The 26,304-nt window shown below is 49.3% G+C and overlaps 1 protein-coding gene across 2 annotated transcripts in view; it reads right to left on the bottom strand.

Annotated features, from left to right (window-relative positions):
- The window catches only part of LOC120808296 (transcription initiation factor TFIID subunit 4), a 64,740-nt gene that overhangs the window by 11,643 nt on the left and 26,793 nt on the right, over positions 1-26,304 (bottom strand). For both annotated transcript variants that reach the window (XM_078085309.1, XM_078085310.1), the window contains 3 exons: positions 25,779-25,904; positions 22,370-22,426; positions 11,665-11,787 (listed from right to left, as the gene is read on the bottom strand). In XM_078085309.1, the coding sequence (XP_077941435.1) occupies positions 11,665-11,787; positions 22,370-22,426; positions 25,779-25,904 (306 nt within the window). The remainder of the gene's footprint in view (positions 1-11,664; positions 11,788-22,369; positions 22,427-25,778; positions 25,905-26,304) is intronic.

Genomic DNA, 26,304 nt, shown 5'->3' with positions numbered 1-26,304 from the left:
CACTTAAACTGTGACTAGTTCTGCTGATAAATATGAAACAGACGAAGTCCGTTGATTCCAGTTACAGTGCGCTGCATTTAGGCACGGAAGTGTAACATTTTAAATCATGTAGTACGCTGTCGATTAGCAGTTTGGGTGTGTGTGGGGGAGGAGGGGGGGGGGGTTAGGGGATAATAATGCCAGGCAACATCACACATTTTGGATCTCCTCATTGCACTTTTTCACTGGTGTTGTTTCTGGAGGCCCCATTCCTCCCATCAGGCTCCTCTTCCACAGGCCCACGGGGCTTCCTTCCTACCTGCACAGCATTTTGGCAACCTGCTTTATTATTTCATAATACCACATACAACGGCATCATTTCCCAGGCAAGCTGTGTGTATAGAAACACTTATCTACATATTGACTTGCTTTATATCCACACCCTTGTCTGCTATAATAATTACACATCTTGTAAAAGCAAAGCGCTCACTTCTGTCTCTGCACCTGAGGCGGGCGGCGCCCCGCAGACTCGCCCGCCGGCGCCCCGCAAACACGCCCCCGGCGCCGCCCCGCTATCCGAACAGCTTCGGCACACAGCCACAGACGTTGCCTTCCCGTGGTGCAATAGTGGCTTTCTGCTCGGGCTCCGACGGAAGGTGTGTTGCGAGGTATTTTGGGGGGAACAAAGCAGTCGGGACCTGTCCAACAGGTTATCGCTCACCATCGCTCAGAGGCGCCTCGTGACGTGTAATGGGAGCACTGAGGCCGTAGCCAGCGACTCACAACTCAAACCCAAAGTTCTACCAGTGGAGGGGCGTTCATTACTCCCCCCAAAAATACATAATTTATGCAATCTGAAAAATACATGTGATCATGAATCAAAGTGGGAATGAGAGACACAGAAACATCGAGGTTCTTGGGCGTTGTTGGGGTGGTGGGGGCGGGTGGAGCACTGGGCGACTGCAGCATCGCCACCAGCAGAGAGGAGTGTTTCCTATACCGTCCTTGCATTGGACACGTCAAATATAACCTTCTGTTAGATTAGAACAAACACACAATGGACATGGGGGACATTAGATGACTGACACCAACACATCACCGCTGGAAACAAGTCCCCCCCCCTCCGTTCACGACTAATAACGTTCACGAGAGCGACGACGCTACATTTCTGCAGAGATTATTTGTCAAAAAAACGCAGAATTTTGCAGTTAATTGGCCTCCCTAATTAGCACAGGATGTCTAATTCCCATCGCAGTCAGTGTGCTAAATGGTGAAAGCTTTAGCGGGCGGATGCCGTTCCCTCTTTTTTTTCGGTTTTGAGCTGGGAGAGTACCCCCCCCCCCCTCCCGCGTGGTTTGAGCTACACCGTACATTACACACTCAATGATCGATTCCAAATCTTAATTAGGGGGGTCGACAAACAACAAAGGGGACTTAATGAACTGTGTGCCTTGTCAAACAGCTGGCTGACTGTATTTATTGAGATGTATGTTAAATTTGATGATTTGGGCAATTAGCCGCGGACCCCCGTCTGTAATCTCTGAGGGACACAGAGGGGGCCGTGGGAGGCGAGCACCGGGGCCACGCACCTAATGGAGAGCAGCTGACGGATGTTTCTCCGGGCTCGGGGTGCTGAGGCGGGCGGCGCTTGGCTCAGAAGGCCTCGTGCTCGGGAATAAAGATGTCAAACAAATGTCGCTCCCCTGTGAGCTTCACTCCGAGTCGTTTACGGCAGCTCCTGGTTGACGCCGCCGCGGTGCTTTCAGGCTCCCTCTGCTTTGCTGGGACTTCATCCCATTTAATGATCCGCGATGGCCCGCAACCCCCCCCCCCCCCCCCCCATCCCCCACCCCCACCCCAAAAAAAAAAAACACAATACAGAGACACTACAGAGGATCTGTAAAAGTGGGCACAGTTTTTATTATAAGCGCTTATTCTTTTTCACGGCCATCCGTTTCTAACTTTTTTTTTCTTTTCTAAATTGGTCAAATGGAACAGCAGTGAAAAAGCAAGCGGGGGGGGCGGGAGGGAAAAAAAATTAAGCCGAGCTGAAAAGTGCGACTTGGATTTAATATTTTATAATTGCCAAGGGACATTCTAAGATCAATGAATTTTTGCCCGGGACGCACATCAGAAAGAGATGTACTTCAGTCTTTTTAGGGAACATTGGTCTATTTAATTCTAGTGTCTGATGCATGTGAAATATGCCTTCCATGGCCTCCTTCTTCTTCCCCCGGCACTGCTGCGGGCAGACATTACCACTTTTAATGGGCCGCCATGAGAAGAGGCAAGCCAGCCAATAACCCATCCTCACTAATGGATCGCCTTGTTTGTTCTCCTTCACCATTTTCTGAAGCTAATTTTAGATGCTCGGGTTTGTTTCTTTTCCTCCGTTACGAGACGAAATAGAGGACGCTGTACCGCGGCGATATTTTAGCACGAAACAATAACACAAATTCATTAACGTGAACCATCTCTGTCGAGTTGAGGAGCTCCTGGTTGTTCCAAGTTGCGAGGGGTTGTTCAAGCGTAACTGGGAGCCAGAACAGGGCCTCTCCCAGTGGGAGCCCCGGGGAAAACGGAGCTTCTGGCTGTTTTAGAAAAAAGCTCACAGTGGAACAAAGGAAGCAGTTAACAGTCGTTTTTAGGGGTCGGAACGATCAACTCGCTGAACAATATATTCACTTGTTTGGCCCCAATGGTCCAAAGCGTCCTTGTGACATATCAAATCATGTACAGATTTGAAATAAAAAAAAGAGTGCTGGGTAACAATTGAACATTTTAATCACAATTAATCGCAAAATGGAATTATTAATTCAAAAGTAGTGTACTTTTTTTACACTTTAAATAAGGGGCTTTTTAACACCAGTATTCCCTTTTCATAGTAGCAGTTAAAATATTTCCGAAGAATGAAATCAAATACAAAACCAAAGCTATTTACCGCTGCCAGGGAAAAACAAATGACTTCATAACAGGCACCTTCTGAGCAAACGCACTCTATTCGGGGTATCAGAGAGCAGCATGAACTACAGTCTATAGCAGTATGTAATAGTATGTGACCCATTGTGTCTGTGTGTCTGTTCACAGCCACAGACCCTCAAAGTAATCATATTTAATACGGTCGGATGTGACCTGAGTGAAAACAACGGCACTGCATCACTTAAAGAAACCATTTCCAACCTTCCACCATTGTAGTTATAAAAAAATCAAGGGAGCAATAGCAATGACCTCATTGGAGCGGATCGGCCAGTGAACAGGCCGCTGGAGGAGAACTAAAACAAAGCCCGGAATCACATGTTGGAAACTGCAGCTACCCTGGATGCTGGCAGTCCTGCCGTCTAGTTGTAGCTTTCTGCCTCCTGCGTGCTCATAACCACCTCTCCTCCGCCCTGGCTGGCACCGCTCTGCCCCCGCCTACCCCCCACCCCCACCCGCACCGCCAGCACCTAATGAAAGATGCTCTCCAGCTCTCTCTCCTGGCTCTCCCCGGGCTCAAACCTTGACAGCTGACAATGGAGCTGACTTCAGACTTCCAGTCACGGGGAGAACAAACTTGAACAGATAGCGAGAGGAAAACGCTCTCTGGCGAAGCCGCGGCGGCGTTGTGCACGCGGCAACCAGAGCTCAATCTAACAGCGCAGCGTCGCAGGAGGGCCTGTGAAAAAATGGAAAAATCAAACTAAGTTTAAAAAAACGACAGTTGTGGCACAAAGACGCGAGACTTTCTTTCTCTGTGAGCCCTCCCAGGGCCCCGCCACGCAAGTTCCAGCAGCTCCGCGTTGACGACTTCATTAGCCGCTCGGCGGCATCGTCACGTGGCGGGACGCCGGCGGTTGGAGGCTCAGAGTTCCCATCTCCTCCGGGGGCGCAGAGCAGCGACACAGGGGCCGTTTTCCTCGGCGGATCCCTGTGAGCGGCGAAGGCGTAGGACGCGGGGAGAGTGGGTTTGCAGCACGGGGGCCCGGGACGCGAGGCCGTCCCCCACGTCCCCGGCCAGCAGGCTAGCTAGAGAGCCCGCCATCATGGGCTCGCCTCCATAGCGGCGAGGCGGATCGGAGAGGGGGAGGCAGCGAGCTTCATTCTTCAGAAATTTAATTATATCAAGATTAACAAGGGAGGTAATTAATTTCTTTAAGATGAGTATCTCTTTAGTGCCTGGGGCTCAACTTTGTTGTCAAAACTGTATATTTAACCATTATTTCAGGGCAAAGTTTTCAAGGCAGAAATGAGGGGGATACTACTACTTTGAATATGGATATGCAATATGGATTTATGAGAGGTTCTTTTCTAAATACGGATTTTACAATGTTAACACCAATGTGTGCATTCACATGCATATATACATCCATTTAAGAATATAAAATTATACTCAAGAATGATTTTCTTTTCTCTTTTTAGCTTAGACTGAGCACTTCAAGCGCAGTTTAATGCATCGCAGATGCAATGTCTGAATTCCCGTTGTTCTTCTGTGATCTGTTGGTACACGTGGGAGATGCTGAGAATGTTTAATTACTCTCTTATTTCTTTAAGTGTGACTAACTCGAAAAAAATCCAACCTAAATGAGTGGCGGAACGCGGACAGTCAGCGTCAGTGTGTGTGTGTGTGTGTTACTGATCTAGAAAGCACTTTAAGCCCCTTTCCATGAATGAATACATTAAAGGGCCGTGATGCTGAGTCAAGTTGACAGTCACCGTGTATTCCACACCGAACACACTGCGTTATCTCCCCTGCTCTCCCATTTTCTACGTGTTTCCGTTCATGTGCAGAGAGGCCGATACCAATGTGTCAAAGAGTAAATTATGCCTCTTTTTTCTTTCTTTTTTTTACGCCTCACGTCTGCTTTTACAAGAATCCTGTTGAGGAACATCCGTCCCGGCCACACGCGCGTAGACTGATTGGATGAGACAACAAAGGCTGTGGAACAAACGGGCTATTGGGAGATTCTTTTGCACGCAAACCTGCTGAGCTCTCTGGATGGCAATGCCTGTTGCTCTGTCTACCCCTTTGGTCCAGACAAGCAAATATTACACAGACATTCATGTCCCCCTCAGGATCCATCTTCTGACATCAAAATTGTATTTTGTCCGATGCTGACAAAGCACTAGTAGTGTAAGAGGGGTTTTTTTGCACAATTTAAGAATGTACATCAAGGTGGAAACCTTATGGTAGCGTCTTGAACCTGCATTCTTTCTAATGGCCATCAGGGGGCATCGTGTCAAGTTGGCCAAAGAAGTCAGATTCTAATTTGATTTATTACCTCAGTAAACATTGTAAACATGAGTCTGTTGTACCAACCTCTCGCTTAAAGTCTTCTTTAATGCAGCGTTGTGTTTCCTTCGTAAATGATGGTTTATTTAGAGTAAAATAGACATTAAAGCCGGGTATGCTTTGGGGCGGGGCTACCTTGATTGACAGGTTACTACCACAGCATTGGCAGTTTGCGAGTAAAAATTGGGTTTGCGGTGCTTGAAAGTTAATTGTAAAATTTTAAGTGGAAAAAAAAGGCCTTTGTCTGCATATGGTTGTAGCTCCATCCCTTTGTATCACTTCTGGTTGCAAAAAACGATTGAATCCTAACAGCAGTCCACAAACCATTGGGAGGCTTTTCCATCCAATTTCCATCCGCTTCAGCTTTACTTTGCATCTTGCTAAATGCTAAATTTAAACATTATACCTGCTGAACAACAGCACAGTCGGGTTGTTATTATGAGCGTTAGCATTCTGACATTAGCATTTTGCTCAAAGCAATGCTGTGCTTGAGTACAGCATTAAAGGGCTCCTAATGCAGCTCTACTGTAAACTGGACCCTATTATTCATGGAGACAGCTGGGAAGCGGATGTTATTTACAGTTTTAGCTTTGATTTATTTCTTTATTGAACTGTTATATATACACATGCGTAACAGCTTAGGTTATAGTTGCAGTAAATTAAGAAATATGCCATATGAATGAATAGTAATTGTAATGTTGAGTTGAACCTGCATAATCTAAGTGCTTCAGGTCATATCCATCTATGACATCAACGTTTCCCATTGTGAGGATAAATACATACAGCTAAAGAGCAAATGTATTAATAATTTCATGCTAATGCTAAAGCTGCATTTTGACGGCTTTAACCCACAGGTCATAGAGCAATGACCAGTGGTGGGTACCATTATGCTCTGCACTGCGCAGGGGAAGGGGAAGTTGGCGGAGTGCACCTCGCTGAAGCTCTGAGAGCGTCTGGCACGCGGCCAAGGAGCCCCTGTAAGCCTACCGAAGACTCGACCCCGTCTCCTCTGCGTCCGCGCCGGAAACGCAGAATCGCCTCTAGACGTGAAATCAAACTAATATTACAATCTTCCTGACATTATAAAACCAATAGCAGCCTCTCTGTGCCCTCTTTAATCATATTTATTATCATATTTACGTGGTATGCAGAAGAGGGGAACCCACACGGGAATGCTTATGCATCAGGCTGAAACCGTCGCATTCTAATTCACTTCCCACACTGCATCACTTCGGTGGTTTGGGATATGAAATCAACGGCTAATGCGGGGTTAATGTCAATGCACCCGGAGGATTTGAGAGAAGCCTCCATGTTGATATGAGCAAAGATGGAGCTCAACAAGAAAGCTAACAAACAAAAAGGTCACGTTGGCTTCACTGAAGAAAAAAAAACCCCACTGTGTGTTTGGTTTGAACATGAAGAACAAGGGAAGTGGGATGGAGGCATGTTGTGCTGGTACAAACAGCAGCACTGTTTACGGCACAAACAGGGCGGCACCACTTTCCAAACTAAACACTATCGCCAGCAGATTAGTGGAACGAAGTGGGGGGGCGGAAAGGAAGAAGAGTGGAGGAGGAGCGACTGGGTTTCCTCCCCGCTGTCCCTTCTGCCTGCACTGACTTGGCCAGTTTCTCTCTTAACCAAACAGCCCGCTTGGTCCTAGTCCTCAGAGTCCCCCCCCCGCCCTCCCCCAAACCCCTCCCTCGCCTCCCGTCTACCCTCCACCCGCTCCGGAACCCTCGCGCTCTGCGGGTTTCCTGTTTGTCTGGTTGAAGACCTGGCCGTTTCACTCCCGGGCAGCGCACTGGGAGGGAGGGAAGGACGGGAGAGAGGGAGTGAGGGAGGGAGGGAGAGAAGGACAGAGGGGAGGTTGGCGGGAGAAGGCAAAGGGAGAGACACCCGAGTACTCCCGAGTTGGGATTGATTTACTTCATTAACCGAGATTACAAGTTTAACTTACAAACCAGAGGTCAAAATTTCTCATTAACAAGGGGACCGTGGAGAACCTCGGGGCCTGGAGACCACTCTTATTACTGACTACACATTTCAATCTGTCTTTGATGTTCCATGTCTGCCTTTTTACCCCCCCCGCCGCCGCCCCCACCTCCCTTCTTTTCCCCCTCCTATTTTTTGGCAGCGAGGTTGATTTTAATTGTAGCTATAGAACAGAGCATAGTTTGCCTGTAAGCCAGCCTCCACATCTGTAGTGAGTGCAGCTTTAGTGATATTGGGTGCAGTCCATAGCTCGGGGCTAATTTTAATGGTCCCCCCCCCCCCCCTCCTACCACCACCACCCTCCCTCCTTCATTGGAGACTCAGATTGTTTTCCACGTGATTCCTGTTAATTTAGCTGGAGGAAAGGGCATCAGTTTTCCTTGTGCCCCCCCCCACTCTTCTCTCTCCTTGCCTCTCACTCCACTGCCTCACTCCTTCTTTCTGATCTACAGCCTCAAAGAAAGAAGGTGAAATGAATTCAAATGGAAAAAAAATTGAAATAAAATAGAGCATGCCCGCTGTTGCAAAGCGCTCGCCTACCTTGGCCCCTCGCGTTGCGCCTGCTGGTTGGAGACGGATCGGAGGGGAGCGGCTGTACAAACTGGGGCGATTTCTGGAGATATTGTTGCCTCGCCGTCAAACAAACAACGCCGCGGCTTTGATGTGATGAATGGCCCCAGCGCCGGGACGATAACTCTCGGCTCGTAAATGTGTCACCGATTTTTCCTCCTAGCGTGTTTTTGACGCGGCGCGTAGAGGCACATTCTACGTTCGCGGCTAACAGCCGGATGTACCGCGGGAGTCGGTCCGAAATAAAGCGGGAGGAGGCGAGATCACCGTCACTCCTCCATGTGCAATATACAAACACTGTGGCTGCAGAGGAGTAATAAATGACTTATTACTAAGGAGTGGGAGATACTACACAACTACTCAGGTAGAGGAAAAGATGCACTTATTTTTTTTATGCAAAAAAACAACAACTTCATGGTCACGTAAGTGTTCCCCCCCCCCCCCCCCCCCGCAGGCCTCCTGCGTTACATAAGAAGTGATACCAAGGCATACCTGGGGATTACAACGCGTTATTATTCTTCTGGACGAGACCAGCCTGCTTGTTTTTTTTTTTAAATAGCTCAACCCTTTCAGTAATGGTGTCCACATCTTCAAGTTGATGTTTTGAGGGCATCATCACGTTGCCGTCCCCCTTCATCTGCCCCCTGTCGCCGCGCTTCACCTCTCCAGCTTCTTCAAGGTGCCTCCGCCTTTGACTCTTGTGCTCGACTTCAAAGCGCCCGCGTGTGCTGATTGGAAAGGGGTTTCGGGCAGTGGGACTATGGAGCTGGAGGGGGGCTTTGGTGGTGTGCGGGGCCCCCTGCCTGCGCAGTGACCCACCGCTGGGGCCGCAGCGGGCCCCCTTCCAGCCAGCAGCCCCTGCCATTGGCTCCTTGGAACTAATCCACCCTGCGGAGCCCTGTAAGGCCCCCTTTGTTCCCTCCTGCAGACTAGATCAGGCTGGAGACAGACACGCTCGGTCTCGACTGGCTATCACTTTCACCGCCTGTGGGGCAGTCGGCATCCAGGCTCAGGCCCCAGCGCCGGGCCGGGCCAAGCCACCGTCAAATTAAAGGTGGAAGAACATAAGGGTGGTGGGGGCTGGGGCTCAGGTTGCGGGGGGGGAAGGGAGCAAAAATGTGTCACCTGAATTCCGCCACAGTCCGAATGGCCGTCCGGAGAGGGGAGGCAGTAACGGAGAGGAGGACTTCGACAGAGGGATCGCAACAAGGCCATTATCTGGCTCCTAATTTGAGCTCTGGCGCAGCACTGAAGGGCTGCCTTTGTCTGGGATTAATGCGGAAAGCTCAGGATGCGATGTCAGAGGGAAATAATCAGCATGAGCCCTTCATAACGTTGGCTGCTTGTGCTCCTGGCCAGGGCCCCCCGGCTCATTTCTGTGGAGATGAAATCTATGACAAGCCCCTCAGTGAAGCTAAGAGCAGGCAACAGTCCAGTAACACCCACAGGCCTCCAGGCATCCTGTGACCCCCTTAGAAAAGTCACATTCACTTTGCTCTGGAGAAGGGAAAGAGAACGCCGCGGGCTCTTCCAGCTCATGTGAAATGAAGAAATGTGAGGAGGTGAAAACGAAGTGAAAATAAGTTAAGATTCCACCTCCGCCCCCTCTGCCATCACTCCGTAGGAGTCTCCACTTCATTATTCACCTCTAATTAAACATGGACAGGACAGGAAAATAAAAAGGGATAGAGAAGAAGAAGACAACAACTCCAGTGTAATGTATATTCATGTGTATGTTGTATAAGTGCATTTGGGAGAGCAGTTTGAGAAGGCAGCTTTGTTTTTTTTCTTGTTGAAAGCAGCAGAAGGTTGCAGGCTAATACCCATCAGGGTAAAACATTCTGAAAGAGGTTGCTACTGCATTCAAGGACCAGAAGTAATGCTTTTATTTTGTTATTTATGCTTTTTTCCCGGGTGCTTTGCTACGCTTCTCTGCAGCATATTGCTGCTAAGCGAAGGATGCAACGATGCAACTCGATAAGCGGGTTATTAAAATGACCAATTGACATTCAGAATTCCGGCTTATGTTAGATTCATCATATTTACGGATGAATATGTGGAATTTGAATGTTTTTTTTTTATTTTTTATCCAAGCCGCCTCAAGGAAAATGCAACTTGGTGCAGCCACTGTGAATGACTTCATGCGTGGCGCCGTGCTGGAGAAACACGACGCTGAAGTCATTGCTTCAAACAGTAAACGGCCCTTCACAATGCAGCGGCTCGCTTTGATTAAGGACAGAGCGGGCAAGTCACATGGTCACCGCTCTCCACACGCAGATGTTGGCCATCATCTTTGTCACGTTGTCCAACGTCACGAGCCGTTGGAAAGACGGCTGAACCTGGCTGATGCTAACAGGTTAAGCATGACATGCATGAGTTGTTTGGGACTACAATGGTCCCTGGAGCCCCGAGGGGCAGGGAGGCTAACAAAGAACGCCGTCCTCAAAAGAGACCCGCTCCCTGCTGCCTGCAGGAAGGTATCGCCTATTTCACATTGGTTCATCTTCACCCACGTTGTACACATGGGAACAACGGCCGCACACCTTTTATAGCATTATTTGACATATGCTTTTTGCCAATATCATCTCAATCGTTTGGCTTTGCCGGTATCTATTTTACTTATTACATATCTGATCCGGGTGCTTAAAGCTAGGGTCGGTAGTCAGGAGAAAACTAGCAAGCTTACGCTGAACAAATAAAAAATCCTCTAATCGCAAACAAGCTTTTCATTAGAACACTCAAGAACGTCTCCATCTCCTTTCTCCATCTACATGACAACTGGACAACAAAACTAAACAAATATAAGTTCACGCTAATCTATGGAATTTTCTGTGTAAATTAATTAGAAAAAAAGCTTATATACGAGCCTATATTGTAAGAGCGGAAGTCCAGAGTGGTCTGTGATGTGATCCCATCTTCCACCAAAATACATGGAAGAGTCACGGAGAAACTGACCGTACCTCTCAGATGATTTATTACGACCTGGAAAAACATTTTAAGTTTCTGGAGAGGAGCAAAACACGAGGCTTCGATATTGCAGTCCAAACACCAATGCGTGCCGGTCTGGTTGTTAAAATGTCCCCGACAACAGGCTAGTTTCTCCAACAACACGGATTACTGCTTCTGGGCAGATAATAGAAACGGGCAGAAACCTAAAGGAGGTAAAACAAGAGTTCCACGTAAACTAAGATAAACTATCGGGGAGCCCTGGGGAAAGCCGGCTGCTTGTTTATTGGTCAGCGAGCACATTCCACTGAGGTTTTTCCCTAATCTTCAAGCACAATACCACCGCCTATTGTAGATGTTGGTTAATGGTCCCAGGGGCGATGCCGGTCGGTGCACTTATGTTAGGAACTTCAGACTACTGCAAACCTGGACCTGCAGACGCATGACAGGTCTGGAGCATTCTTTTGGAAAGTGACTGCATGGAGCATCTGAAGCCTGCGTCAAAAAACAAAAGTATCTTGCTTAAGCTGCCTGAACCGGAAACCACTGCTCTACCTGCAGTAATGGATTTCTATTTATTATTCACGGACTTAGAGAGAGATATTCAGTGACTCATTGTTTTTGCATATCCAGCAACACTCCATGTTTGAACTTACAGTCAGGGATGACATGGCCATGGAAATTACCATGGAAAGCTGTCCACACAACTAAAGCAATGCAAGGAGGAAGAGCAGAGGAATGCAATGTAGTGGGTTACAGTGTTCTTTGGAGAAAGCCCAGCTGCCAGGTCGTCACAGAGTTTATCATTACAGAATTAGCAGCAAGTCGGCCAATGTGTCATCGCCGCAAGGAACGCAGTGAGGAGGTCAGAAGGACTAGATCTGGACGGGCGCGGCTCCTCTTACCTCGGCCCCCGGTGGGGTCGTCCCCGGCGAATCCACTTTGCGCTTCTTGCGGGGGCCAATGGCAGCCAGTGCTGTGAGGTTGGCGTCTCGCTGCCTCATCTGCGCCAGTTCCTGTTGCTGCATCTGGTGAGGACGACACGAGAGACACATCGATGAATGCATCGCCGACCCGACCCGACAAATTCAACAGCGACCCGTGATTAATGTACGAATGTACAGCGTGGCCTCTGTGCGATGGCTTTCGGGGATCACAATGACACGTAGGCACACGCGTTACTTTAAGGAAATTCGGATTTTAAGCGCATTTGCCACCAAAACAGTGAGATTTTAGAGCTCTACGAGACCTGTGAGCGACGAGACAAGAGTAGGATGAAAAGCAGGAGTTAAAACATCCCTCTTCTTCCCTCTTCTATCTGTCTCTCCTGATCCAAACAAAATGGAAGCCGGTTGTCAGCCATTAACAGAGCTTCTGTCAAAGATCGAGTGTGTGTGTGTGTGTGTGTGTGTGCAGTCACACGGTCCCATTGTGATTTTTGCGATATATAAAGGGGGAGGTTGTGCTGAGGCGCCGCCCGAGGTAATGTCATGTCTGGCCGCGGGGCCGTGGGGGGGGCGGGGGAACCGAGCGTTGCTGCGAGCTGCCCTTTCTATTGGGTGGGTGTGTGAGGCCCCGGGGCCGTGGCACAGAGGGTGTCAGCACTCCCTCCAACATGCAAACACAATACACACACACACACACACGTGCCTATCAATCTTGGCCACAGCACAGGGAATGCCTACCCACCAGCTTGCCTACGTGCCTGCCCGGCGGGGGAGAGAGCGGGAGAGAGGGGGAGAGAGAGACCCGGGCTGAAGCGAACAGGGACAATCAATGTGCGCTTTCATGTCTTTCATGTTCTTTTTTATGTTATCTCTCAGCATGTGTGCGCCGGGCACTGGTGTTTGTGTGAGGCACGTGTGTTGTCTGATCGGTTAGGGTGCAGAGGGGGGGGGGGAGAAAATTTCATGTTACTTGCAGATGGCGCTCGGTTAAAAGGTTGCTTTGGTGTGTAAAGTCTGATCTAAAATGTGCATGCAGTTGCCTCTGATGGATTTTTTTCCTTCTAAAAAAAAAACCCCCCCCAGCGAGGCATGCCCTTTAGGGTGTTGCCACTTCACATTTAGCACGGCGGAACTGTTGAAAGATTCAAACACGCTGACAACACAAAGTAGTGGGGTTGGGAGGGGGGGGGGGATAACAGCAGCAGTACCAGGCAACTGAACATCCTAAAACCTTGTTAATGTGACCGATTTTTAAAGGTGAAAATACGACGACTGTAGTTAAAACCAGTGCTGGTTAGTGGGAGTGACACGCGAGGTCGTCTGCGTGGGGAGTCGGGCTCTCGACGACACCATGTGAATGGAGACGGAGGCGAACACGATCCCACATGGCCCATGTAGCATCAATGCTATCAATGCTAACCCTATTAGGCGTTCGCCACGAACAACACACAAATCTCCCCGGGCCTGACCTTAAAGAGTCCCGCTGCAGAGCAGCCTGAGAGAGAGAGGGATGGAGTAAAGAGGGAGAGAGGTCTGCTGTCTCCCTGATGGCACCAGGATGCCGGCATCGCTGCCTGGCAGTTGGCACCAGGCGTGGCCTCCCGGCTACTGCCTGCGTTCTCAGATTTATGACTGTATGATAAATGACGACTTCATTTCGCCATCTGCAACCCTCCCAGTCTGCGTTTCCAGTCGGTAAAAACGGCCAGCCGTGACACCGGGGAGACTGATCTCTGATTTCAATCTGCTGCCGCTGCGCCGAATCTACCTCTCTCTCTTTTTTCCTCTTTTTATGGCCCCCGAGTGATACGAGCCAGATTTGTGCTGGGCTTTGATAGATTGTGTTTTCCCTTTGGGGGCTTGTTTTGAGCAGCATTTAATTCTAACATGTACATAAAAGTATGTTTGTGGTGGCGCACACAGGTGTGTGCGTGCGCTGTGGAGCAGGAGCAGCAGCTATGAAGGAATGTGAGGAGGACACCGACGGGCCCGAGATCCAAAGGGGTTGTCGAGATTTAGTCAAGAACCTCCGCAGCTTTCCAGACCGAAATGCCGTCGGCGCAAGTTCAAAATGCGTAAAGGTCGCTGCAGGGATTCCTTGCACACTAGAAGAGTAACAGGCACAGTGCATACATTTGCCAGGTCCGATCAATGGTATCGCATAAATATCTGCCACTCCGAAGTCGCTTAAATACCAGTGCTTCCAGTCTGCTCCGCGTGCCCTTTCAAAGCAGGGGACTGGAACTTGTAAAGTCAAATTATAAGCAAAGGTCGGGGGATGTAGAACATTTTTTAAGGAGACCAAAATAATCAATCTATCCCAGTTTCAGGGGATTGATGCAGAAGAAATGCAGGGTGACCGTGTTGCGGTCGAACCGGGTGAAATTGGAAATATGTTCAATTTCGGGGGGAAACGCTTGTCTCGCGGCCGCTCAGAGCCGTCGCCCAGATGTTAAACGCTGTGCTAAGTGCACATGAGCGGACGCCAGGACGGTGCAAACGCTGATCTCTGAGTGTGATATCAATCGGATCAGGGTCTGCTCACATCAAGGCTCTGCTAATCAGTGCCGAACATTTGATTACAGCTAACAGAAGACGCTGCTGCAGGAAGCTTCCACACACAAACAGACGCAGACAATCTACTTTGAGAATGAGCGGCGTCGGCCGGCGTTTAATGCCCATAAAATGACTTGAAACCACCCAAAAAATGAAACAAGTATTTTCATTCTACAAATCGATATGCAAATCCAGGCGCCGGATATCAAATTGAGTGAATTCATCAGATTGCTCGTGTCATGGTGTTTATGCCCCGGAAGATTCTTCTATTTAAATTTGACTGAGACCTCTCGTTTGAGGGCAGTGGATGTTAATGTTTATTTATATTTATCAACAACAAATGAAAAGCCAAACGTCAAATACATACAACATTATTGATATTTTTAGTTGTGTGTGTGTGTGTGTGTCAAAATGGATTAATTAGACCGTGTGTGTGCAACTGCTGATTGTGATTGTTCTGGCTCACACTCTGGGAAATTTTTCAATATAGTAGATGGGTCAAAAATGTCCATCAAGACCCGAGTGAGACGTCGCGCCGAAGAAAGAGAAGCTCGTCTCTCTGTGATCCAAAAATGTCCAAAGGACGGCCAGAACGAGGCGGCCCCCGACGCGCTGGGAGGAGCGGCGTGGTGGCCAGCCTGCCCTTCTCCCTCTCTGCTGTTTATTAAACAAAGGCTTTTCTCTCCATCTTCCCTCCCGCCCTGCTGCCCTCCCTCCCTCCCTCCCCCCCTCCGGCCCGAGGGGACGCTCGCGGCCCCCCAGACGCTTACAGACAGATGTCCTTGGTAGAGCAGAACACGCTCTGCTTGACGTCACTCGCATGCAGCCACGGGGCTGTGGAGGAAGCGACGGGGCTCTCTGCCCTGCAAAGAGCGCGGCGCCGAAGCCGAAGCCCGGCCGTCGGCCCGGTTCTCCTCCCCTCTCCCCTTCAGACGAGCTGCGGGTCCAGCAGGGAGCCCGTCAGTGCTTATAGACTCAGCATATGCCACTTTGTTCGCGAATGCGTCCCCCCCTGCCTCGCCCCGTCCTAAAGAGGGGAGCGTGCAGCGCATACATCTAATCTCTTTTCACGGCGAGGCTATAGGTCGGCCCGTAACGCATAATGGGACGTGTTAATTGGAGTGTGTTGACGAGGATGAAGCTGAATCTTAATGAATACCCTTAAAACATTTGAAATGAAGCGGTTATGGTCGATGTCGTGCTGAGGCTCCTCAAGAGACTAATCGTAAAGCGTCCTACATTTCGGTCATGGTGCGTGTGATCCGAGTTACACAATCCGGCTCTGTTAATGTATTGCCCACAAAATGGTATTCAAACGTCTTAATGAAGTGAGACTGTATCAGGATTTTAGTTTGATTCTAACTAACTTGTCTATGAACCCACTGGTGCAATATTAACCTTAGGGGACAGAACGCGGCTCGGAGGACGTCCGTCAACCAGAAACCTACAAAGGTTTGTGTAATATCAGTGACATAAGGACAGACAGCTATAATACCACCGGGCCGTCTGCAGCGATGTCAGGGGGCAGCGGAATCTACTACTCATCCACAATCGAGTATGTTCATCTGGGCTGTAATAACAGCAACCTCTGGTTGGAAGACTTTTATGGCATGTTGTCTCCAGCTATTGGCTGTCACTTAAACAGAAGCTCATTCAGTCCAAGATTATTGCTTCCAATATCAAAAACACAAGATGTTCATTTGGTCTGCGTGCAGACCGTTCACCAGGTAAGAAAATGCACGTCAGGCAAGAAATGAAGATCAGCCAAAACAGACATTTGTTTTTATTATTTTGTTCTGTTTTTAATAAAACTATTTTACTGACCAAAACCAAAACTATCAACGGTGTAGAAGCATTTAATATTTGATCAGTTTTAGCTAGCGGCATGATTGGTCGTTACACCACTTCGGTTCAGAATCAAATATTCCATCAGCTGTTTACCAATTTCCCAAAGAAGCTGCATTCCCGGTGCCAGAGGATACACCCTTCCATGATCCCACGAGGTCTCCTCACGCTCCCCCACTTTTATTTAAAGTCTCGACAACTATTGGATAGGAAGTCACGGTGACATTCTGCACGCAGACATTCATACTCCCCACAGGATGAGCCGGAATGACTTTGGTCTACATTTCTATCAATGGGTCAACATTTCATGTGTTTTATTACTTTGGTTGATGACAACAGGCAAAAACTAATGACATTCCCATCCGCCTCGACTCTACTTTGTGTTGAGTGCTAACTAGCTAATGCTACCATCCTAACATGCGAAACAAAGATGCCTCTGTACACATCTTATTTGCCGCTTTCTGAAACACAGATTGTTGGGTGTGAGACTCCCTCTGCTTCCTAAGTGCGTGTCGTCTGATGCATGTCTTTAATGCGTGGATCTCATTCACCTGACGCCCACATGGTCGACATTACGCGAACATCTGGGAGCTGCGTCTCGAGGCCCTTCCTTCATGTGAAGTGCCTGGCAGTTAGCCCGCCGCGGGGGGGGGGGGGGGGAGCGCCAGTGAGCCAATCAGGATTCACTTCTCCATCTGCGCCCGGGCACCACAAAGAGTCGGCTCAGCCCTGACCTGCTAACGCGGGCAAGTCTTTGTCTCCCAACTAGGACTCTGTCAACGGAGCGCTGATGCTACACAGGGCAGCGTTCTCTCAAGATAAATTATTGAATATAGATTTCATATTTGATAACATACGGTACGGGGCATGTCTGCATGATTGGCCTGATTGTTTTAAATATATAAAGTCTATCTATAAAAGCTGTGTTTGTAAGTGGAGACCAAAGCAGAAACTAAACACGGCAATAAAGCCGTCTGATTCTGTAATATAGATGTTACATTTACCAGTACGTGGTGACACTTAAAATTACCTTTATTATATTTAACAGATGCGCACCATGGTGCTGCTACCAAGCTTCTTGAATAACGAGACAATAAATCTTTTCATGCACATTAAAAATGCGAGAGAGAAAAAAAAAAGTCTTTGAAATTCTGTCTCATTGTCTGTCGAAACGCACACAAATCCCCTTAAATATTCAAGCGAATGTGTTTGTGATTATATTATTTTACCTATGATGAATTCAAAATACATGCACGGGCTAATAGCCTCGGCTCACAGAGTCCTCTGAAGATGAGCCGCGTGTCAGAAGTGTTTCCAGGGCCAAGGACCAATTATTCAGGGCCCTCGGCCGTCCCCAGAGCGAAGGTCATTATATGGGTGTCTATCACGGCCCGACGGCTCTTCTTCATCTGCAACTTATTTGCGGGAATTAAACTGCGCGGAGGAGGTGGGACGGGAGGGCGGAGGGCGGGGGGTTGTGATGCATTGAAAGTGTCCAAAAGAATCTGCGTCTTTCCGGCGGAGTAAGTATCATTTTTCATAAATAATAACATTTGCTCTGATATTTTGCGATTGCGAACGGAACAGCGTTTAACGAAGACAGCCAGAAGTCAGTGTTAAGCAGATTCTGGCGGCCTTACACCGGGAGAGCGAGGTGATCATTAAAAATACTGCTTATCTAAGGGGAAATTTCCTACTTTAAATGTTCTCTCGCTTTGTCTCATTCCGCGCTGGCGCGCTTCGTCTAGCGCGCTCTTCTTTCCCTCCATCGCTCCCTCTTTTTTACATTTAGATTCGCCGCTCGTCACCTTCTATTGATCACGTCTAATTTGCATCCAGGAGAAGATGAGAACTCACATATTCACACTCCGAAAGAGGGACGATCTCGATGATTTATTCATTCCCAAATCAAAAAAAAAAAAAAGAGCGAAAAAAGGTAGATGAGAAGGGGAATCTTCATAGGCAGCGGGGCCGACTAGCAGGCTCTGAGGCTGGGCTCCTCTTCCCCACGCCGCCCCCGGGCACGTGGTGTGCAAGTCCTCCTAATTAACAAGGTGAATCATGCTGCTGCTCTCTAATTAGCCAACATGACAATCTAATGGAAACATGCAGGCCCGAGCTGGCACACTTAGCGTCACCTCGCAGAGACCCCCGGTACTGTCCTTCCCGTGTGAGTTTGGCGAAAAAATGACACTCAGGATTCTCAAATGGGGGAAAGACAGGGAACGAAAGGGCGAGCGGCGCAGTGGAGGGGAGTGTGTTTTAGGGAGAGGTCAGAAGGGAGAAGTCAGCTAGTAAAGGCTTTTTTTCCCCTCTTTTTTTCTTCCTCTCTTTGCAGCCTGAGCGCGGTGTTTGTTGCCTAATTGAAACGCGTCCTGCCTCCCTCTCACTTACATCCCCGGCACAGGAGGCTGGCACCTCGCCACCAGCGTAGCTCAGCACGCCCAATTCCCCCGTCGCTCGAGTCCCAAGGAGTGCTCTGGTGCACAAAGAGAAAAGTGAACCTACAGGCTCGTACAGCGAGGAGACGAGTCGCTATCTCCCTCTGAGGCAAAAAAAAAAAAAAGAATCTCCTTTTTTTTGTTGTTTTCCTTCTCATTACAGCACTTTGTAATATTCGAAAACACACAGGAACACCAAAGGTACTTTTAAAGCCCCTTTCTGTTTTTTCTATTTCATCTCATAACATGTCTTGAGGTGAAGAAGAGCTGAAGTTACTATCGGCAACAAAGCAACAAATAAAAAAATAGGGTTAGGGAGTGCTATTTAGTAGCCCGCGCATCTTTGGGACCTGGAAAACAGACCCTTCTTATGAGATAATTAAATCACCCGCATCAACTTTGTATGATCTTTCAAAAAATAAAAACACCTAGTGGGAAATTACACCTGCTGGAGGAACGCATAACCCAGTTTGTGAGACTGAAACAGGCATTTTGAAAAGGACGCCATCCTTCCACTGCCGTGGATTCTCTTTTTTTGCCCGACTGCTGGGCAGGGAGGTGAGGGGCAGGGAGGTGAGGGGCAGGGAGGTGAGGGGGAGGTGAGGGGGAGGTGAGGGGCAGGGAGGTGGCGGATTGCGTAGGGCCTGAAGACGAGAGAGATATTACTGAAAAACTAGGGGGGCACTACTTTGTCCTCTGAAGCCCCTCTGCTCCGCGGCGGACAGGTTTTTTTTTTTTTTTAGCGTCAGTTTCATTTGATTGATGAATTCCAACATGTGGAACTGGAGGTGAGTAATCGGAGCCACGCAGCGTGTAAAGTTGTGCTGGGGTCGGTACTCATTTTAGTAGAGATTTGAGACTTTTTTTAAACAGCGGCGACTCGTCGAAACGTACGGAAGTAAATCCCTCGTGGCCAAGGAAGGAAACGCGTTGGAGGGACGTAAACCTCGGGGGTCCTGGTTTTACTTGCAGTCAAACAAAAGGGGGCGATAGTTTACGATTGTTGGGTCCTTAAAAAGCTCATTCTAACAACACTAGTGAAAACGCTTTAGCAGCCCTAACTGGCTTTTGGCCAGGTTTTGCCCAGGTGTGGTAGCCAATTTGCCCCCCCAGCCCCCGCCCTCCATCTTCCCCCGTGTCTCTCGGCCTTGTCCCTGCTCCGCTCCTCTTCCAGTCCACTCGTTTTTCCCCCGTTGTCCAGTTGCGCCTGCAGACGCGGTTGCGATGATGAATCTGTGGCTGCAGTGTGTCTCTGTGTCTGACATCGTGATCTATCTCCACTGGCCTTAACTCCCTCTCTATCTCCATCTCTGCCCCCCCCCACCACCACCACCCGCCCCAAGTCTCCTTTTCCCTCTCCATCTCTTTGTCTCCGTCTCTCTGTCTCCTTCCCGCTCTCCCTCTCTATGATTAGGCATCGCCGGGCTTCCTGCCCCGCTGATGGACCGAGCACACAGCCGCACTACCGCCGCCGCCGCTGACGACGGCGAAGACGACAAACAACAAACTGGGCCCCCAATTCACCCATTGATTTTCACTGGAGGGCTTTTTTTTTTAAATAGCCCATCTGACCTTTCAGCCAAAAGGTTGTGAATGGAAACCGGGGCGCTGGACCGCTGTGCCTCTCCCTCGCACATGCTGGAAAAAAGCACCGGCGGCGTGTATCGGCTCTGCTGGGGACGAGGTTGTGGGTGAAGCTGCCGCCGCCCATCGGGGATGTTGCAGTAAAAGGATCGCAGGATGGCAACATACATACGGTGTACCAGAAGGATCTCTGGGATCTGATCCAAAATATCATTTTGTAATTGACCTACTCATTAAGCCACTCTTATCGCCACCATATTACTTTTTTCTGGACCGTCAAACGGAGATAATTCTGTTACGCTAGTAGCAGAAAGAGAGAATCTGCCCAACGCTAGTGAGTCACATTGTCTGGAGTTCTCAGGATTGAGATATTATACACATTATCGAGCCCTGAGAGGCGATGTGAGGGCTTTGTAAATTGACTTGATTCGACTAGATATTCAATGCTTGACCGTGTCCCATTTTTCCTCTTTCATGGATTATTATCTGCTAGTTCACCGGCACTTCATACGCCCGCTTCGACACGCAACAGGCAGTAATTGCATCTCTCCTAAATGATGATGGTTTTGTGGTGGCGGTTGTTTTGTGTGTGTGTGTGATCGGGGGGGGGGGTTTGCACAGATGCGGGAGCTGCATCGCTCGACTCCCCCAGTGACACAAACAGCCGACTCAGGTGATGGACAGGCGCGGGGGGGGGGCGAGAAACGGCGGCCATTAGAGAGGGGCGGCGTGCGAGTGTGTCGGAGAAAGCATCACATAAAGTGACGATTTCCAAACCACATTGTTAAAATTCCAGATGCAAATGATGTCCCCGCTTATCTGGCCACATCCGGATGACGAGCAGACTGCCACTTAAACGGGGAGGAGATCCGCTTTGATCCCGCGGCCCCCCGGGGGGGGGGGGGTGGCGCGAACCTGTCGCACTGCCTATTACGCCGCTCATCTGCATATGCAGGGCTACTGGGTCGGCTGAGGCGTAGTGCGAATGTTTCTAAAAGGGAAAGCGTGGGCCGTCGGGGGGGTCGATGCCAGGCAGCCAAAGGGGGGAGAAGGTCCACTTGTCACTTAAAGGTCACGAGTTTGACACAGCAGACTGGGGCAATAAAAAGAAGCCCTGAAACACGTTATACTTCGAACAACGGTGAGCTGCCCTTGAGGAAGGCGTTCTCCACGCAAACCGACGGAGGAGCAAATTATACAAGTGTGTTTGTGAGAAAAGTGCAAACCTGCTCAATAAACTTTACCGGATAAATGAAAGGGCTTTTTTTTTCTTGCTTTTTTTTTTTTTTTAAGAGCAACTTGGAAAGAAACCACGTCCTTAAGTTCTACATCAACAACAACAACAACAAGTGAGTGTTTCATCCTCCCGCCTCCTCGCGCGGCTCTACGGAAGCTCAAGACAATCCTCTTGATCCTCGTCAGCACCCACTGAAGTTGCTTCGGAGTAAAACACAAAAAATATATTATATATATATAAATATATATATATATCTCCGCAAACTTCCGCTGTGACAGAAGTACTGCGTAAACAACATAAACCAGCCACTAAAAGGAGAGCCGTCTACTTCCAGGTCCGCTGGGAGTTCCAGCAGGTACGAACCTGCACTTAAAGAGAGCAGGAAGCAGCGGCGCCGCTTTGGTAAAACACTTCCCAATTTGGAGCGCCACGTGTTCCGCTTCGGCCGCTCACTTGAAGAGAGGAAACAGCGCTTTTTCTTTTTTTTTTTATTCCTTCGAGGCAGTAAAAGTTAATGTGGGCCGTGAATCGCTACGTCGAAAAACCTCTCGCTCACGTTGCTTTTTATGGCCCCGCTGAGCTAATGTGGCAAATTTGACTCTTTTTTTCTTCCCACAGAGAAGCGAAGGAAAAGTCCATCCGTAGTAAACAGAGACAGATAATGTGGTTTGATGTTACAACAACGTGACATAACATGAAATATGTTCAAGTATTTCTGTCCACTGAAAGCCCAACTACCAAAACCAGGCTCAGCGAGTCCAGAAATCAAACGGGTCCGAGATGAAGGAGAGAAAATGGGTGGAGGGGGGCGGGGGGGGGGGGGGGGGGGTGAAAGAGGTGGAGGGCGTCTTTGGCACGCAGAAAGTCATTTTCCACACACACAGACACCCGGGCATCAATCGACGTGAATGAGTCCTCAAACCTTTATTAAGTCTGACTTTAAATGGCACTACACGTGTAGCGAGGCATGCAGACTGGATGGAGGGGGGGTGCAGCTTACCTCCTTGGCTTTCTGTTTCAGTCGAGCTTGCTCTGGGTCCTCTTGCCTGGAGCGACTCTGCAGAGGAAGAGAGGGAGTGTGGGGGGAGTGGGGGGGGGGCACAGGTTAACAGCTGGTTGTAGAAAAAGGAGCCCACATCTCCCCTTCCTTTGCTGCTCATCTGTTGCTGCTGCTGCGGCAGAAAATAGTGCAAAACGGGGACAGGACACGGAGGTGTCAAGGACATCGAATCCGAATTCAGAGAAGTGCAATGGAGCGCCTTCCCCCGGGGGGGCGATGGCCTTTAAACCCCGCTCCAAATCCATCCCTAAATAAGCCGCTGGAGGGGGATTCTAATCAAAAGAGGTTATTAAAAATTCTGCAGAAGCCAGCACGCACACGCACACGCACACACACACACGGGGGGCAAAGGATGAGTATCAGTGGCGGCGTGTGTGTGTCACAGTGTTGCTATCAGACGCTGTGTGTGTGTGTCTGTGTGTGTGTGTGTGCGTGTGCGTGTCCCTGGCATAACAACACAGCTCTTGTATGTTAATCAGCAGGCGGGATCTGGTGAACGTGTCTCTGGGACGCGGCCAAACAGACCCGCACGGCTGACCACTGCGTGTGGGGGGGGGTCAATATGGAACAGCACGCTTTATTTATTTATTTGTGCGGAGGCGGGAGGGAGGAGGGGGGGGTCCTCATATAATCTGTGTCGTTCAGATCAGACCAACGAACAACCGTTTACATTTTAGGTCCTAATCCATGTTTCCCTTTGTGTTCAAAATATTTATGTGTCTTTTTTATTTTTTGTCACAAATGTGACGGTACAGTCTGCAGGCCGTAGAGCATAACTATCCGTTCCCCTCCCCCCTCCTCCCCTCATAGCTCTCCTGCTAATTGGTTTTAAATATATCAGGCGGTTCACGTACTGGTCGGTATCGTAACCCAGACTAATGCGTTTGCCCTCCGGTCGGGCCGGCGCATCCCCCAAAGACTTGAGTCATGTTCTAAGTGCACGGCCCAGAGTGGAGGGGAGGGCTTGTTGTGAGGGGGGAGGAGGGGGAGGAGGGGGAGGAGACAGGGTTTTATCAGCGCGGCTTCTTGTTCAGGAGGTAAAATTAGCGGGCGCTGGAGCAGGAGGACTGGGGGGTGGGGGGCGTTGCAGATGGACTGTTTACAGAGGGGGGGTGAGGAGTGGCGGTGGACTCCAATCTTCCAATTACGGCGCTTTACAGTACGCGGCCAATCAGTGACGCCGATCACATTCCACCAGACGGTTTAAAATGTCCCGCATGCTTTTCACTTTGTTGCCCAGTAGATTTAAAATTAAAAAAATCCCCCCAGAGAGGTGCGCTTGTTTCTGTTCAGCTGTGTGCAAAGTTTACATTCTGTCACTATATTCTCCCGTAAGGGTGAACAGGTCTTTTTCCGTCGCTCCTCGCACAGGATTGTCACCTTCCAGGTGTCCACACAATAATACAGAAAACAGGATTTGGATATTAAATCATTGAATAATAAGAAAACCTGAGTGTCTTCTTTTGCAAGCGTGTGATATTTTGTATAATCTTTAGCCAAAAAAAGAACAGGATCTTCTCTCTAAACTTCTGCTGGAAGTGAAACACCATGGCAACGGGCGCCAAATAAGCCGCGGACACGGCTCGTAGGTGAAGTCAAGCTCTCCTCCGCCATGCTCGCACAGCCCAGATAGCCCCCCGGGCGAGCCCCCGCCAGCGGGAACCCGGCCAAAAATCCGCAGAAGTTCCCGGTTAACGAGCAGAGCCGCTCGCAGTAGAAGTGGGCACCTGACCGGAGGACATTACATCACCGCGCGCTCCCCAGCGGCGCTCTCCTGCGGAGGCGGGGCCTCTTCTCCCCCCCCCACCCCCACCAGACAGGTCGTGGGGTCTGGGGGCCGGCGTTCATCAACCAGAGGATTTTTCTAATATCCTGCATAGCAGGAGCGGAGCGTAATAATGCAATTAAGGCGGTGAGGTGTGCTGCAATGAGAATCTTTACTGTGGGACATTTGCTCCATTCAAAATTAATTAAATTAACCAAGCTTTCTGCTAATGTTGAACCGCCGGGCATTTTCATTTGCAAAAGATTCTCTGTCTCTCTCTCTCTTCCGGGGTCCGTGGTGATCTTTTCAAGTCTTTAGAAAATAGATTTTTTTGCCGATAGACAGATGGATGGTTTGACGTAACAATGCAAGGACGCCGCTGCAAAATAAGAACGCTTTTGAATACTGTGTGAGGAAGTCAGCGCAGTTATTTCCGCTCTGTGTTTTATTGTGTGCCTCTATACGTGTGTGATTGCTGCACAATGCTTTGCCTCTTTCATAGTGCGTGCAATGGAATTCTATCTGTGTAGTTACTTGTCAGAACTCCTTTACCAACCGTAGCCCTCGTTCAGCAGCTAAACCAAAGTGTGTGTCGACTCACTGGACGTGAACCGTTGCTTTATTCCAGGTGGCTTGAATCATTCTCTGCTTTGGCAGCGGTGGAGCTTCTAGCAACTGGTAACTGGATTGTTGGCTGGCAGCGAGCCTGGCCCGTAGTTAGCGTCGCTTTTGAAGCAGTCTCTGAGAAACAGCTGTGATGGAGTCAACACCTCAAAATCCAAAGGATACACACCAAAGATCTGTTAAAACAATGGAATCCTTTTTTTCTATTTCCATTTTGCTCCTTTTCAGGACGGGAAAATGTAACATGTCTGACTGCTTAAAGTTGTTATCAACTTTTTTATGTAAATACATATAGTTGATCATCTCGCCTGAAGTTGGCTGGGATGGACTCCAGCCCCCCCGCGACCCTGTGTGCAGGATAAGCGGTTTGACGACGGATGGATGGATGGACAATCTATGTAAAAAAAATGCATATATATTCTAGAATCTTAGAATCAAGTAAATAGGGAAGCAATAAGACATCCTCTTCGGTTCTCGGCGTAGCGGATAGTTTTTGATCCAAACAAATCGTTGCTGCTTTTGGGGGGAAAACACTTTTTTCATGCCGTCATAATAAAAAAAAAAGGTTGAATAAAGGAAAAAAAGTGCCGTTTGCTCCTGACGCTCCGCACGCTTTTAAAAGGATGTTTCACCTGAGCTGTCGGGCCTTGTGATCGAGGGCTGTTTTGCAGCCCGTACATGGGTGTCTGTCTGTGTGTGTCTGTCCACGAGGCAGTGAGTGTGTGTGGCAGGGGGGGGGTGGTGTGTGCGTGGTGTGCGCGCTGTGTCCGGTGAGGGAGAGCTGGGACGGAGGAGCCCTGAGGCCGGTGGGGAGGGGGGGGGGGGGGGACGCAGGGAGGTCACTTCATCCACTGGTGTCACACTCTAATTCATCTGTCAGGGCTTCAAGCGCACACACACACACACACACACACAAACACACAAACAAACAAAAAGGATGGTGAGGTGACAACAACTTACCTTCGCTGCTTTCAACAGGATCTCCCGCTCCTGCTCGTCCTTCCTCTGCTTCTCCATTCGCTCCAGCTGCTCGAAGAAGCGCAGCTGCGAGCGAGCGTCCGCCGACTGCTCGTAGCACTCGTCGTCCTGACGGGGAGACAAACGGAGGCGGTCGGTCGGACGGGGAATAAACGGGTGCGGGTCCCCGTTCCGGGGGCCGCGGCCGCAGCGTGTCAGAGCCTGAGGGGCGACCCGGGGTCCATCGATACGTGATGGATGAGCTGCAACATCTATGCTGGAACGTCTCTTTCACCAAGTGTGTGGTGGTGGAATCTGACGTGGATGGATTGTGAGTTTGAGGTGACGGCTGACGAGGCACGAGGCCAGCGAGTGATACGCGTCACACATTCAAAGAGCAGTGGATGAATAGTATGCACTCATTCCTTCTGACACTAATGATTATTTACATGATGTACATCATTGCTCTGTTTGATTTCATGATTTGCTGTCAGAAAACTCCAGCTAATCCGGATTAGCACTTCAAACA

The sequence above is a fragment of the Gasterosteus aculeatus genome, chromosome 12 (genome assembly GCF_964276395.1).
Source record: "Gasterosteus aculeatus chromosome 12, fGasAcu3.hap1.1, whole genome shotgun sequence".
In the NCBI taxonomy this organism is placed as follows: Eukaryota; Metazoa; Chordata; class Actinopteri; order Perciformes; family Gasterosteidae; genus Gasterosteus; species Gasterosteus aculeatus.
Note: the sequence above shows the minus strand (reverse complement) of the source record. Positions and strands in the feature narration are given on the sequence as shown.